We start from the raw sequence: 17,239 nt of genomic DNA on the forward strand, positions 1-17,239 counted from the left end.
GGCTCGGCCACTCCAGGACCTTGAAATGCTTCTTACGAAGCCACTCCTTTGTTACCCGGGCAGTGTGTTTGGGATCGTTGTCATGCTGAAAGACCCAGCCACGTTTCATCTTCAATGCCCTTGCTGATGGAAGGAGGTTTTCACTCAAAATCTGACGATACATGGCCCCATTCATTCTTTCCTTTACACGGAGCAGTCGTCCTGGTCCCTTTGCAGAAAAACAGCCCCAAAGCATGATGTTTCCACCCCCATGCTTTACAGTAGGTATGGTGTTCTTTGGATGCAACTCAGCATTCTTTCTCCTCCAAACACGACGAGTAGAGTTGTTACCAAAAAGTTCTATTTTGGTTTCATCTGACCATATGACATTCTCCCAATCCTCTTCTGGATCATCCAAATGCTCTCTAGCAAACTTCAGACGGGCCTGCACATGTACTGCCTTTAGCAGGGGGACACGTCTGGCACTGCAGGATTTGAGTCCCTGGCGGCGTAGTGTGTTACTGATGGTAGCCTTTGTTACTTTGGTCCCAGCTCTCAGCAGGTCATTCACTAGGTCCCCCCGTGTGGTTCTAGGATTTTTGATCACCGTTCTTGTGATCATTTTGACCCCACGGGGTGAGATCTTGCGGGGAGCCCCAGATCGAGGGAGACTATCAGTGGTCTTGTATGCCTTCCATTTCCTAATAATTGCTCCCACAGTTGATTTCTTCACACCAAGCTGCTTACCTATTGCAGATTCAGTCTTCCCAGCCTGGTGCAGGTCTACAATTTTGTTTCTGGTGTCCTTTGACAGCTCTTTGCTCTTGGCCATAGTGGAGTTTGGAGTGTGACTGTTTGAAGTGTTGGACAGGTGTCTTTTATATAGATAAAGAGTTCAAACAGGTGTCATTAATACAGTTAACGAGTGGAGGACAGAGGAGCCTCTTACAGAAGAAGTTACAGGTCTGTGAGAGCAAGAAATCTTGCTTGTTTGTTTTTGACCAAATACTTATTTTCCACCATAATTTGCAAATAAATTCTTTAAAAATCAGACAATGTCATTTTCTGGATTTTTTTTCCTCATTTTGTCTCTCATAGTTGAGGTATACCTATGATGAAAATTACAGGCCTCTCATCTTTTTAAGTGGGAGAACTTGCACAATTGGTGGCTGACTAAATACTTTTTTGCCCAACTGTATATATTGTAAGCTTGCGACCAGGGCCCTCCTACTTATTTAACGGTCTCTAAATACCTAATTTGTTGCATCATGGTTTCCAATTGTAAAGCAAAAAAGAATTTGCAGCACTATATGAGAAACTGATAAATATTATTATTAATATGTAGGAGTTAACAGAAAAGTGTTTTGTCTAGGTTAATTCCCCATACACATGGTTCGATTTGGTCTATATTTATATTCGATTTTGCGTATATAAGCAAAATCGAAAGGTCATTGAACGGTTTCTAGTCGAATTTGCTGCCGATTCAGTCTTGATGCTCGGCCCAGCGGCATCGAAATCGAATAGAAAGAGACTGTGCAGGCAAGACTATATAGTACAGATCTGTTCTAGCTGGTCCAAATCAAATGCGTTTTTCTTGCCAGTCAATTTGGAATGAATCAGGATCGAATTGCACGCAAAATCGCACCGTGTGAACACCGCGTTAAGGCACCTGTGCTTTCAAAGGGTTTTATCCTTTAATCTGTAAATGAGATCAAGTTGAATAGTCAATTAGCATAAAGGTCATGAAACATAATGAACCTGACAAGTACTTGCTAGATTAGGAAAAACCAGGTGAAGAAGGAAGCGCATACAAGGAAACCAAAAACATAAATTTCAAAACCCTTCCGAATGCCCCCAAGTTACGCAGCCAGTGTATACAGCAGACACTCCTGTGTGTTGTGGTATATGGGGCATTAGCAGAAACATCTCAAGTCTCCGTCAGTATCAATCAAATGAACAGCTACAAATGTAGGTTAAAAAGCAAAATACAAAGTACAGAGAGTGAAGTGTGATAAAAGTAATACAATGAGACACTCTGCTTACTCATGCACAGAGGTCTCCAGAAAAGCTAAACAAACACTAGGAAGGAGGTAAAATGCAAATGAGTGTGAACCAGGTTTAGGATACACATTGTGTGACGACACATCACTGCAGCATCCCGATGAATTGATCACAGAAACTGGCTAAAAAAAACATCACACTATATATACACACACACACACACACACACTGAAGTATCCGCAAAGCTATCAGGAGACATGCATTTAAGAATTCACTATCAGTTTTGTGCGTATAATGGTCATCATCTAAATTTACACTTTTTTTTTTTCCAACACCAGATCATATTGGCCTTAAGGCCCCCATACATTAGGCCGACTTGTCCGAAGGAAAAGTCGGACCTAATCTACTGACAACTCCCCTGGGGGGGGGTCACATACGATTTGGCACTTGATGTGCCAGGTTTTGCATGCGATTTATCACATGCAGTCCGCCCGGGGAGCTGCTGTCAGCACGAGCCGGGAATGGGGGCTGCAAGCAGGCAGCGGACGCAGCCTGTAGTACCTGCGGTGGAGGGAGCCAGATGCCGAGCAGGGGACTGCAAGCAAGGAGCCAGGCAGGGGAGGCAGTGGGCGCACTGGTCCAGGCGGTGAACTCCGCGAGGGGACCAGAGAGCAGAGACAGTGTAGCGTAGGGGAAGCCGGGCAGCAGCGGGCGGACATAGAAATGAATTAACAGTCAGTGATTGGCTGAGAGCTCTCTCAGTCAGAGAGCTCTCAGCCAATTACTGGCTGTCCATTCATTTTTATGTGCCCGGCTTCCCCTACGCTACCCGGTCTCGGTCTCTAAACCCCTTGCGGCATTCACCGCCTGGAAGTATCTATTTGCGGCATTCCCCCCCGCCTCTCTAGCCCGGCTCCCTGCTTACAGTCCCCCGCTCGGCTCCCTCCACCGCACGTACTATACGCTGCGTCTCCTGCCCGCCTTGGGCTGCACATAAGATTTAACAAATCTTATGTGCAGCCCGTCCGACCTCCCGAATCCGACCCGATGCACACGGGACCGCGCATCGGGTCGGATGGGATGTCTGCACATGCGATTTGGCCCGATTTCTCCTCCAAATTGGGTCAAATCGGGCCCAAATCGCATCGTGTATGGCGGCCTTTAGAAGCAGATCTCAGATGGAATCTCTAGAGCAAAAAAGGATTAAATAAATAAAAAATAAACCACATACACCACCACACATATTTAACAGTTTTTTTTTTTTCAGGGGGGAGTGCTCCAAAAAAAAAAAAGCCACCACTCTCCTGGGGCCAGACAGGGCCGCTGAGCCCTATATCAGCCGCTGCCTTGCTCTGCCCCCGGCAACTCGATGTGGCGTTACAGACACCGACAGTCATTTGGGAGGGGGGGAGGTGCGGCCGAGCAGCCAGAGCAGGGCAGCGCTGGAGTACAGTTCAGCGATCACGATCATTTTCTGGGTTTGCCAGCCTGGGCACTGCAGCATAGCCCAGAAACTTCTTAGGATTACCACTGAAGGGGTTAAACCTCTCGAGCGGTGGTACTGTGGTCACTGTAGTAATGCAGTATACCATGGCCCTTATTCAGAACTAATCGTAGTACAAACTTGTTCTCAAAAGGGGCAAAACCACGTGCACTGCAGGTGGGGCAGTTGTAACAGATGTGTAGAGAGAGAGTTAAATTTGGGTGGGGTGTGTTGAAACTGAAATGTAAATTGCAGTGTAAAAATAATGCAGCCAGTATTTACCCTGCACAGACACAAAGGAACTTACTACGTGATTTGGGCCCAAATCGTGTAGGGTATGACATCAGATCAGATCGTGATGTCGGACGGTCTGCACATAAGATTAATCTTATGTGCAGCCGGCAGGGAGCAGGTCCGGGGGAGCGGGGACCAGAGAGCAGGGTCCAGTCCGTGGGAGCTGTGCTAGTGGGGTAGTGAGCTAGCAGCAGGAGAGGTGGCAGAGAGCGAGGTCCGGTCCAGCTGCAGGGGTAGTGGGCTAGCGGCAGCAGGACCGGAGAGGTGCTAGCAGCAGGCGGGGAGCGGGGACCACATAACAGAGTCCGGGTAGCAGCGGGAGAATAGGAAACATCCTATTCAAAAGACTTTGCGGCCGCTGGCTGGCTGAGCTCTCGGCCAATCAGTGGCCACCCAGTCTTTTCAATAGGATGTTTCCTATTCTCCAGCTCGCCGCTACCCGGACTCTGTTATGCGGTCCCCGCTCCCCGCCTGCCGCTACCTCTCCAGTCCTGTCGCTAGCACACTACCCCTGCAGCTGGACTGGAGCCTGCTCCCCGCCACACCGCCTGTAAGCTCCCCCAGAGTTACATCAAGTGCCAAATCATATCGGGAGCTGCCGGGGGAGCTCAGGGGAAGTCGGGGCCGACATTAGGCCGACTTGTCCTTGGCATAATGTATGGGGGGCCTTAACTCTCTCTATACACCTGCAGTGAACATGGTTTTACCCATTTTGAGAACAAAAAATTGTACTGCGATCAGATCTGAATAAGGGCCCATAAGTGTGCTCCCCCCCCCCCATTCAGTTCAGTGTAGAACAGTGGCCTCCAGAGAAAGCAGCAGTTAGGTAGGAAATCCTGGTAATCAGGATACCAACAGTGTGAATATTGACAGCAGATCCAGATGGATCGCAGTAAGTATTTTGACCCTTAACCCAAACAGCATCCTAACCCCCCCAGGCTAACACTAGAACCTAACCAGAAGGCCAATATTTGTTTCAGGATCCGTCTGGAATTTTCTGTCAGTATTCTGACCGAACTGCCACTAGATCTCAACTCAACAGAATCTGAGAAATGTTTCCAGTACCGTTGGCACTAGAAAGGTGAACATTGCAGCAAAGTTCTGTAGACGGTGCTAATTAATGGGCACCACACTGATCAATTCAGTTGTTCCATGCGACCATGATAGTATTTGCCATGCCCAAATAGATGGGGTTTAGTCACAAAGCCCATCTAAAGTCTTTTCAACTATCTACAAATTCTGCCAGACACCATTTATCAAAAGACCAAATATCCAACCCCAATAAATTAACATTACAATTACAACAGTTAACATAATACACATTACTTATTTGGGAGGAATTTTGTAATTAGGTACTTGTGCATTATCAGGGCACCCGGCAACGCTACGTTTTCAACGTAGGCTAAGCTACGTTGTCAGTGTAGCCGGCGCCGTCATAATACAGGACGCAGTAGGGTGGTGTGGTTTATACATACCCTCCTCCGGCCCGGGCACTGTGTCGATCCCCTCGATCCACGGTGACTCCCTGGCAGTCGCATTCAGCCCCCCTGCTCCGGACCTCGCAGCGGACGCTGTAAGTAATTCAGCGTAGTGCCGCTGGCGGCGAATCACATAGTTTCCCTGCTCCCCCAGCGGCACTACGCTAATTGCGTACAGCGTCCGTGGCAAGTGCCGGAGCAGGGGGACTTAATGAGACTGCCGGGGAGTCGGGCGGGACTGACTGCGATTGCCGGGGAGTCCTAGCGTGAGTCAGCAGGAATTGACGCGGTGCCCGGGCCAGAGGAGGGTAAGTATAGACAAGGCATTTTACCCCCACTATCCACGTCGGTGTGGAGTTGATTTTATAAAGTGTGGCGAGTGCAGTGAGCCAGCGAGGGGACGCGTATTCGCGTGCGCTCGCCACGGTTCGGGCTCGGTGGCTCACCACACTTTATAAAATCAACTCCACGCCGACGTGGATACGATGTAGATAGAGCCACTTATGTAGCCAGCATAGCGCTGTATTGGTATTCTCAACACACCACTATGTAAACTACGTAATGGGCGCCCTGATAATACACAAGTACCTGGAATTATTTTAAAATAAGTAAATCTGATTTTCAAGCAAGAATTCTTACAATTAGTTGTTATTTTGTAACGAAATCAATCTAGGAATAGGTGTTTGGTAAAAGACGCTCGATAAATCATAGGCCTATATAAATAGGGCTTATAGTTATTATCCTAGTATGAAAAGACATCTGTTACTGCTGAAAAAGCATAGCTGCTAATTTACTTGTATGCCAGACTGCCTAGATCGCTCGCTATACTGTGGAACTTTTGTTTTCCACTATACACATTTGCACTCAAACACAAGAGCATTGAAACCTGCTGGAAATTGTGCATCAAGAAAATGTTATAGGAAGCACGTGCTCCAAATTGAAAGAGCAAAAAATAAAAAAATGGACATAAGTAACCATGCCCACACTTACACTCTAATAATCATTGCTTTGCTTCAAGTTTGGCATTGCCTGAAAAGAATACTGGTAAATATTGTGTGGGAAAGCCTGTCAAAGCACGGAGTACTTCGTTCACTAGGGCTGCCAACAGTTCTGACAAGTTCCTTAAGAAAAGGAGCTCTGACATCCATTAATGAATAGATCTCAAAAGCTTCCCTGAAGTGAGGCCCAATTACCTATAAATTCAACAAGTGTTTTTTTGTTTGTATGGAGCATTAGAAATCAAAACATTTCATTTAATGCAAACTAACTGAAACATGTTAATGCTGGACAAACACACAAAACTAAAATAGGATTAGCAAAAAAGGTAAATGGTCAAACAGACCCCATGCAATTCTATTGTATTTCTAGGTAGCTTGTGGTATTGCATAACAAAAAGCTGTACAGACATTTCTCTGCCCCATCAAACAGAATATTATGAAAAAGGTCTGACAACCTGTGGTGAATAAATAATCAAAATATTTAGTCAAACATAAATCCCTGCCCCAATGGAACGCCGGGATCCCGACTGCCGGCAAATTGACCGCATCCCCTATGTTCCCCATCACCAGGAGGAGGGACAGAAATAATACAACATGCAAAGGACAGAAATAATTATTATTGACTGGGTAAGTGCATTATACAATATACTACTATATTATAAAGGATTGATAACCAAACATCAAAACTATACTTTAAATAAAAATAAAATTATAGCAAATAACAAAACAGTTTTACACCAAGACATGACATTGAATGATGTGACTGTATTAATCCCCTGCACACACAATGCTGGAAAAGAAAAAGTGCACTGTGCAATATATCGCTGACTGAAAATAAGCCAAAATCGTTCAGTGACCATATTGCACCATGTGTCCACACCTTAACTAGAGTAATATCCTAAATATAGCAAAAATGTCACCAAAACTCTGTTCTATACTGTAATGCATGTAAGCACTGCGTAAAATATATACATGATATGAAAGTGAATAAATATAGATACAATGGTCATACGTGGGCGTGTACACACACTTCGATTTTCACAGGTTTTCAATTTGATTTTGCCTATAAAGGCAAAATCGAATCCAAATCGAATGGTTAAGACACTTTCGATCCGATGCGCTCTCCCGATTTCGCTATATCTAAAAGAAAGACTGTGCAGGCAAGAAAATGTCGAATTCGATTCAGTAAATCGAATGTGTACACTGTGCCTTGAATGCAAATCGAAATCGAATAGAAAGCAAAGGCCAAATCGAAAGGGGTTGGAATTGGGCAAAAGAGAAAATAAAAAAAACGTGATGCATTTGAACACACCATTAATGAGGAAAAACGTATTTTCATTTGGAAACATACAATATTTAAATTAAAAACAAACAAGAAAAAAAAAAAATGTACACACAAAAACTGGTATTTACTAGCAATGCACAAATCGTTTACTAGATGTCAGGCTAACACCAGCCACAGTACTTTTGTCATCTACAAAACCAGACCCAAACTTGCCCTTCTATAATATTCCTTAAAAGCGGGTTTATTAATCTGATTTAAACTAATAACATTAAAAAAAGCAGAGAAGGCCCAAAAACTGCACATGAAATGGAAGCAAGGTCAAGGATTTCATAGCAAGGTACAGACATTGCTACACACAAACAGGAAGTACAAACAGCAACACTGCATAGGAATGCTGCAAAGAGCTGCAACAAAACACAGGTTTCCTAATGACAATTAGGATATAACGAGCAATATTTTTCAGAGATCAAAGATCAGTGATATGCAATAATATAAGTGGCTTTTTACAAAGGTAAAATTGTCTGATAAACTGTACAAATGGCATAAGCCCGCAGAACATAAACCAGTAACATAAGGACAGAAATACCGAACGCAGACATTGGTTTCACAAATTACCGATTTTTACAGCAAACCAAGGACTAGTGTCACAGACTCATCTTCCACAAAGAGGGGATTCTTCTCCATAAGGCATGGGTGCTAATTACTTCCATAACAAATTGGCATCGGTAATGAGCACCACCCACCATCAACAGATGCAAACAAGGAGACCACCAGAGATGATACAAACAGTAGGACACTACAGCAAGTTCTGCATGGGGACCACTCCAGTTTTCACTATGCTGAACAATAACATAAACCCAATACATGTATCAATTGTATAGTGCTGTGGAACTAGTGGTTTATAAATAGAGCACTTTATTGTTTATGAACTCCAAATAAAAATGACTACCACCTGGACACTGTCTAATGCAGTTAAATGCCCTGATCACTCGCTCAGGTATCAGATGGGCGCAATAATTGCTGAAATCATTAGTATAATACACACTATACTACTGAACCGATGAAAGTTACAGCCAGCTTAGGGGAAGCAAGTTTGAGGAACTCAGATACTGCAAAACAAAAGGAGTGCATATGATGGGGAGATAATCATCTCCCCAATATCAGGCCAATATTCTGCCCCTGTCTGAAAGATCAGTTACCCCTAATCTCACAGGCGGCCCCTAGCGGCGAGCGCCCGCAATGGCATAGGAGAAGCCTATATACGGCAGACTACACGCATATATACGGCAGACTCACCTCTTCTTGTCGTTGACGACTATCCCCTCCATGCCAGCCGAGGCAAGGAGGTGTCCGGAGCTGTGGCAGGCGCGGGGTCTGTGCTGTGCCGCTCAGACACTGAGGCCTAGAGATAGAAGCTGGGTACAGTCCACTCAAGTAACAGAAGCCCGAGTCCGGTGACCTGACAAGGGGGCTGGCCTGGCTAACTAGTACTGAGAAGACTAGGCCGTGACGCCTGTTGGTGGTGGTGACGCGGTGCGTAGCCGGTACGTCGCTCTCACGCTCCGGTGTCTCTCCGACTTTCTCACACGCAAACAAAACGCTGGGACTGCGCTTACGTCACCGCAGTGAGCGTGAGGGTCGGAGCACTTGTTGACGTCACCACTTGGACCAATCAGGGTAGGCGAAAGCCGAGCCCCCGGTTCTCCGTACACGCCCACATATGGAGTCAGCTGATCAGTGCAGGGGGTGTAACTAACCATGGAGAGGTTATGGGAGTGCGAGAAATTACAGGTTAACTCTGTAGCTGCCAGCCACAGAGGCCTGGTTATGTCTGCAACCTGATATTTTTAAAACCGCCTTCCATATGCTATATCCTGGGTTAAATTAAACTGATGTAATAATAATATCCATTATATGACCCCGCAAGTGTTCTGCAAATGCAGTACCTGTAGAAGTAAATAAATGAGCACTCAAGGAAACAGTGACATAAAATACAATACTACTACACAAGATTAATAAACATTGCTGCGCTGCATCAGTAGTCAAAGAGGTGGAGCATCTGATAGGGAGAGGGAAAGTATTCCAGAGTTAAGGAGCAACACAATAACATTACCCCAGATAATAAACCTAAAGGTGATCCCATCCAATGCGTATGGGGCAAAGATTGGATACGTGTTAAAAGTTCTCTATGGTATGTGACCTCCGAATCCAATCCCATACACATCAGATCAGATCTGGAGATTGTCATCACTGGGATCGCATACGATACATCGTATGCAAAAAAAGAAGCATATGATGTATCGTATGTGATCCTAGTCGCTGAGGAGTCCAGCGAGTCCATGCGCATGCAACGCTTCATGAGATACATCGCGTGCTATATGGGGGGCTTAATCCCCCTTGATTGAAGTCGGAAATACAGAGTGACAAGTAGACCAGTGCTTGGTTCCAAGTTCAGTTTTGTCTATTATAGACACGGATCCTAATTTCACAAATTCAATTCACAGATTTCTATGACAACAACATTTTAAAGGTTTTTTCTTTTATGTTTTTGTTTTCCTCTGTTGTTACTGGAATAGGTATAAACATAGTTGCCTACCCTCCTGCATTCTGCAGGAGACTCCCTGAAATAGCAACAATCTCCCTCTCTCCCTCATTAATCTAGCAATCTCCCTCATGTCACCTAGCCCACATTACACTGTTACATTTTTTGGGGCTAAAAAGGAATGAGAGATAGATATATTTGGGGCTCATCTACATTTGGATATGAGTAATTTTAAAAGATTCCTCTCAGATGCAGCAGTACACACCCACGCTTCTAGGTGCCACGTTCACAATATCTTTTTACAATCTCTCCATATATGGATTAGACACGCCCTTTGGGTGGAGCATGATACGCACCCTCAATGGGGCGCTGCGCAAAATTCTACTACCAACTATAATCTCCCTTAAACTAGTTTCCAAAAGTAGGCAAGTGTGGGTATAATGTGGATTTTCCCAAACTCTGCCATTATGGTGGGTGTGATATATGGTTCCCACCAGCCATTAGCCCGACGTCAGGATCCCGACTGGCCGGACTTAGACAGCGGGGCAAGCGCAACAAAGCCCCTTGCGTGCTCGCTGTGCTCACCACGCTGCGGGCATGGTGGCTCGCTAAGCTCACCACCTATTTTATTGTCCCTCTATGGACCCCCACGATGGAGAATAGCCGGTGGGCGTCGGGACCCCGAGTGTCGGGTTTTGACTGTCGGGATCCCGAGGTCGGGGTAATGACTGTCAGGATCCTGAGTGTCGGGAAACTGTCCGGCACCGCATTACGGTATTGGTTTTAAGGATATCCACAATGGAGCACAGGTGACTTTTTGATACCCCAGTAGATTTGGTTTAACCATCGGGAATCAAGCATAAACCTGAACTGTAAGGGCAAAGTATAATAAAATACATCTTGTGAATACTAACAGGCAGTTCTGAAATAGGAATATCACTGGGGAGATCACACTGCTGATCACTGCTCATGTTTATACAGCCCAGCAGCAGGGTGAGGCCTCACTGTGATATCACAGAGTAATCTGATTGCCATTTTTGGAGTGTGGAAGGGACGTGTTTTTTCTCTCCGAACAAATTACAAATCATTTGTTCGACTTTGTTTTCCTGAGAATCATCTGGATGATGCAACGTTTTAAAGCTCTCATTCCAAGGATTACAAAACATACTTTAAAACACATTTAAGGACCTTCCTTTCACAGCATATTATTTCCCTCATCTACAGTAGTAAAAATGCTAGTTATGCATTTAACCCTTTAAGTGCCAAGTGAATTTATTAAAATAGGTGTAAAAATTGCCAGGCAAACATTTTAAATCATCATAATGACCTGTATTGCTTACCTTATGTAGAAAACATACTCTCTTTTGACACATTTTTTATTTGAATTTATATAAGAAATGTGAGCGACTCTGGCATATTTAACGGATAATTTGCACATCTTTCACAGAGATGGAAATCAAAGGGTTAAACACATTTAAACTCCAAAACATAGTGGCAGATTTACCAAGTGATATAACCATCATTACATTGATAAATTGTGCTGCAGCCAATCAGTTCCTGTCACTTTTCAAAAACATTATAGTTGTTGATTGGCTGCTGAACCAGTTATCATTTGTAATGACTGATAACACTTGTTGAAAAATCTGCCCCAAAGGTTTATATACTTGCTCAACAATGTAGTGTTGGCAGGGCCGGCACCACCACTAGGCAGCTTTAGGCATTTGCCTAGGGCGCCAGCCACTAGAGGGCGGAAGTTGGACTAGGTGTCATCCTCGCCTGCCGCATCGCCCCTGCCCATCGTCCCCGCCCCCCGTGGAGTGACTCGGCAGCAGGAGGTGAGTGGACACTCTACTCCTTCCCCCATGCTTTCGCTGCATCGCACATCTTCCCCGCCACCCGTGGAGATACTCGGCGGGAGAAGCACGGGGCCAACCGCAGCCTGTGCCCGGCGGCCTCCGCTCCCAGCTCTACCTGTGGCTGGCCAGCCTGCGCTCCAAACCCAGCCTGTGCCCGAGCAGCCCAGTCTTCCATCCAGATGGTGGGCCATGGAGAGCCCTGCCCGCAGCCAGGCTCAGACCCAGCCGCAGGGGCACCAGCACCCCTGGCCGTCCAGCACAGCGAGGAGCCGGAGACTGGCCAGAGCCCTGGGCCCTGGAGCTCCCCGCAGATCTAGCAGCAAAAGCCGGCCACTCTCTGCAAAGCCACCCTGGAAGGCAGAGTGAGTACCCTGCTCAGGTCTGCTGTAAGGGGCTGGCAAGTGGGTGGCATTGCCTTGTGTAGGGTGCAGAATGGGTGCTGGGGTCCAGGGGGCACAGAGTGGGTGGGACACTCTCCTCCTCCCCCCCGTGCTGCCGCTGCATCACACATCCTCCCCCTGCCCCCCATGGAAAAACTTGGCGGCAGCAGCATGGCCACCAGCAGCAGTAAGTGAGTGCACATTCTCCTCCTCCCTCCCCTCCCCCCCTACCTCCATGCTAACGCCGCATCGCACATCCCCCCCGCCCCCGTGGAGATACTCACCCGTGGAGCGGGTGAGCGCTTGGGCCCCCTCCGCCTGGGATGCATCGGTGCCTAGCACCGGCCCTGAGTGTTGGGGCATCCCCTTGACACCTACCTCTGCAGCATTCCCTCTAATCTTAGGTTGCCCCTTTCCATCTCAGTCACCAATTGGTGTAAAGATATCTGCAGATTTAGAAAACTGAATCCATGAGTAGTACACAAACGTGTAATACCGTGTTTCCCCGATAATAAACCCTACCCCGAAATTAAGCCCTACCCTTGATTTTGGACACTGGTTCAAAATAAGCCCTAGTCCGAAAATAAGCCCTTTCAAAATTTCCATAGTGCAGTCACTAAATTCTACGGTACACCCTCTACACCCCCGCTAACTCCCCCCCCCTCACCTCCGCGTTGCTTGTAAGGTGCCGCTCTGACTTCTGCTCCCAGACAGCTCCCGGTCCCAGGGATGCACTGCGGGCAGCGTGTGACGTCACCGAGCACATCATGCAGCTGCAGCAGGCAGAGGGAGCCAGGCAGGGAGTAGTGGCGCGCACAGCCAAGAAGAAGCTATGGGGCAGTTAGAATAAGAATTCTTTATTTTTGGTGAGCATTACCCTACCGAATGTTATTGAAAGGAGGCAGGGCTGCCACTAGGAATTTAGGGGCCCAGGATTGATTTCCAGTCCTCCCTCCCCATCTCCCCCTCATCTACTCTCCCTTCACTTACCGCCCGACTTCTGTTCCAAGTCCCTCATCCCCTCCTGGCTGGTGAGCCAATCAGAGCTCATGTACCAGGAGCCGGTACACGAGCTTTGATTGGCTCATAAGCCGGTGCAGCATTTTTATTGGCTGCCGGCGTCCTGCATTGGTTGGGACCTGCCCTTCCATAGGCCGGGGCCTAGGACAGCTTTACCCACAGCACCCCTCTATCGGAGGCCCTGAAAGGAGGACTGAGGGCATGTAATGAAAGGAGGACTGGGGGCATGTAATGAAAGGAGGACTGTGGGCTGTTTAAAAAGGACTGTGGGCATGTTATTAAAATAATCCCTACCCCAAAAATAAGCCCTATGGTGTTTTTGTTGAAAAAAAGACCAGGCAGATCCTCCCTCTGGACAAGAGGATTAATACTGTAGGGGAGGTGGTGTAATAATTATTATTTATTTATTACCAGTTATTTATACAGTATAGCGCACACATATTCTGCAGCGCTTTACAGAGAATATTTTCAACATTCACATCAGTCCCTGCCCCAGTGGAGCTTACAACCTATATTCCTTACCACATGTACATGCACACACAGACATTCGAGGGTTAATTTGTTTGGAGCCAAATAACCTACCAGTATATTTTTGGATTGTACCCGGAGGAAACCCACGGGGAGTGTACTGCACACACTTCCTGGTTCTGAAACCTGTTGCCTTCCCTGACTCTGGTTATTTCATATCTTCAGTATTACCTTTGTGCCACAGTTCATCTTCTGTATTGCAGTATCTTTATTGAAACTGGTTTTCTTTTATCCAATTGCATCCCTCCCTTCTGTTGTCTATGCAAAAACCTTACATCAAGGCACCAAGCCTCCGTTACACTCCAGCTGGTGCTACTGCTAGCGTGACACTAGCTACACAAGCAACGCAGGCTAACTACAATGCACACGGCCTAGCTACACAAGCAATGCAGTTAAAGGAACACATGAAATGCAGTTAAAGAAAGCCTCACTGAGGGCTTACCTTCTCCTCTCCGGCAATTCACTGCTCCAGGGCACAGCAGCTCCGTCCAGTCCGGTCCAGGGTCCAGCTCCTTGCTCCTCCACGTGGGGACACCAAAACAGCCTTCCTGCAGGGGGTCTCTCCTTACATAGCCCGCCGCGGGGGCTTCTGGGGCAGGGCGAGCGCCGTCGCTGGGTGAGCGCACGCATTCGGGGGGCCTCGGACGGCTTCCGGCCTTGGAGCTGCGTCTGGAAGCCGTGGGAGGGGGCACCTCCGTGCCCCTCCACACCTCCACATACACTCCTTGATGGACTACCGCGCATGGGGTGCCCATTCGTGCAAGTCGCCGTCACTGGCAGCAGGTGATGCTCCTGGAAAAAATGAACAGCGTCCTCCTCAGTCTGAGGGAGCGTGAATAGGCTTATTGATGATGTTGCCATCTCACCAAAAAAATTGCAAATCACCTTCGAAATAACTAAAACACTGAAAAATCACTGGCTCTGAAATACACCTCTTGTCACCACAGAAAATCACCTCAGAGTGAATTTCTGACAAGATGTGACAGGGGGCGGGAATGACATGGAGCGGGAAGGGTAAAATCGCATTGCATCGCTTTCGATGTAATTTCACTAAGTTAACGTACGTAACAAAACTGGGCGCTGTGATAATATACAAGTACATATGGCAGTTACTGCAATGCTCATGTGCATTATATGGCGGTCAGTGATTTTTTTCTGCACTAAATGGTGGTCACATTGATGCTTTCTGCACTATATGGTGGTCACAGTGATGCTTTCTGCATTATATTGTGGTCACAGTGATGCTTTCTGCACTATATGATGGTCCCAGTGATGCTCTCTGTATTGTATGGTGGTCACAGTGATGCTTTCTGCACTATATGGTGGTCACAGTGATGCTTTCTGCATTATATGGTGGTCACAGTGATGCTCACTGTATTATATGGTGGTCACAGTGATGCTTTCTGCACTATATGGTGGTCACAGTGATGCTCTCTGTATTATATGGTGGTCACAGTGATGCTTTCTGCACTATATGGTGGTCCCAGTGATGCTTTCTGCACTATATGATGGTCCCAGTGATGCTCTCTGTATTATATGGTGGTCACAGTGATGCTTTCTGCACTATATGGTGGTCACAGTGATGCTTTCTGCATTATATGTTGGTCACAGTGATGCTCTCTGTATTATATGGTGGTCACAGTGATGCTTTCTGCACTATATGGTGGTCACAGTGATGCTTTCTGCACTATATGGTGGTCACAGTGATGCTTTCTGCACTATATGGTGGTCACAGTGATGCTTTCTGCATTATATTGTGGTCACAGTGATGCTTTCTGCACTATATGATGGTCCCAGTGATGCTCTCTGTATTATATGGTGGTCACAGTGATGCTTTCTGCACTATATGGTGGTCACAGTGATGCTTTCTGCATTATATGGTGGTCACAGTGATGCTCTCTGTATTATATGGTGGTCACAGTGATGCTTTCTGCACTATATGGTGGTCACAGTGATGCTCTCTGTATTATATGGTGGTCACAGTGATGCTTTCTGCACTATATTGTGGTCACAGTGATGCTTTCTGCACTATATGATGGTCCCAGTGATGCTCTCTGTATTATATGGTGGTCACAGTGATGCTTTCTGCACTATATGGTGGTCACAGTGATGCTTTCTGCATTATATGGTGGTCACAGTGATGCTCTCTGTATTATATGGTGGTCACAGTGATGCTTTCTGCACTATATGGTGGTCACAGTGATGCTTTCTGCATTATATTGTGGTCACAGTGATGCTTTCTGCATTATATGGTGGTCACAGTGATGCTTTCTGCATTATATGGTGGTCACAGTGATGCTTTCTGCATTATATTGTGGTCACAGTGATGCTTTCTGCACTATATGATGGTCCCAGTGATGCTCTCTGTATTATATGGTGGTCACAGTGATGCTTTCTGCACTATATGGTGGTCACAGTGATGCTTTCTGCATTATATGGTGGTCACAGTGATGCTTTCTGCATTATATTGTGGTCACAGTGATGCTTTCTGCACTATATGATGGTCCCAGTGATGCTCTCTGTATTATATGGTGGTCACAGTGATGCTTTCTGCACTATATGGTGGTCACAGTGATGCTTTCTGCATTATATGGTGGTCACAGTGATGCTCTCTGTATTATATGGTGGTCACAGTGATGCTCTCTGTATTATATGGTGGTCACAGTGATGCTTTCTGCACTATATGGTGGTTACAGTGATGCTCTCTGTATTATATGGTGGTCACAGTGATGCTTTCTGCATTATATGGTGGTCACAGTGATGCTTTCTGCACTATATGGTGGCATGATTGGTCAGATTCTGCTGTCACTAGTTCCGTATATGAGTCGGTTACCATGGATACATAAACCATTCGGGGTAAGAACCAATAGTGGTAGGGAATCATAAGCACATGTGCTTATGATTACCCCAAATGTTTAATGTATCCATGGTAACCGACTCATATACGGAACTAGTGACAGCAGAATCTGACTAATCATGCTACATGTATCTTTGAACCTTCTGATAATAAAACCTTAGATTGCATTATTTTATGTTCTTTTTCTAATACTTTATATATGTACTTTGCCTCCTTGTTCACATATATATATATATATATATATATATATATATATATACAGTGGTCGAAGTGGGGCGGTATACGGGGGTATGCCATACCGCCACTTTAATCTGAAGATAAAAAAAAAAACTTTTTTTCCCCCCTCAGGATGCTCTCTTATCACTCAGCAGCGCATATTGTGCTTTTATAATACCCCTGTACAACGGGGCAGTCTGGCAGGGGACGTTGATGGACAGGGGGGTGTACGAAGGTGCGCACTATATTCACTCTTTACTTTTTACATACCCCCACTTCAAAATTTCCATACCCCCACTTCAACATTTCCACTTCGACCACT

General features: G+C 46.1%; 1 protein-coding gene across 1 annotated transcript in view; it reads right to left on the bottom strand.

Moving 5' to 3' along the window:
* HIF1A (hypoxia inducible factor 1 subunit alpha) overlaps positions 1 to 9,175 on the bottom strand; it is a 46,171-nt gene extending 36,996 nt beyond the window's left edge. The window contains exon 1 of the mRNA XM_083167322.1: positions 8,815 to 9,175. Coding sequence (XP_083023448.1) covers positions 8,815 to 8,846 — 32 coding nt within the window. The 5' untranslated portion in view covers positions 8,847 to 9,175. The remainder of the gene's footprint in view (positions 1 to 8,814) is intronic.
* Positions 9,176 to 17,239: the final 8,064 nt, after the last annotated feature.

This window comes from Crinia signifera, chromosome 12 (assembly GCF_055691185.1).
Source record: "Crinia signifera chromosome 12, ASM5569118v1, whole genome shotgun sequence".
NCBI classification, from domain to species: domain Eukaryota; kingdom Metazoa; phylum Chordata; class Amphibia; order Anura; family Myobatrachidae; genus Crinia; species Crinia signifera.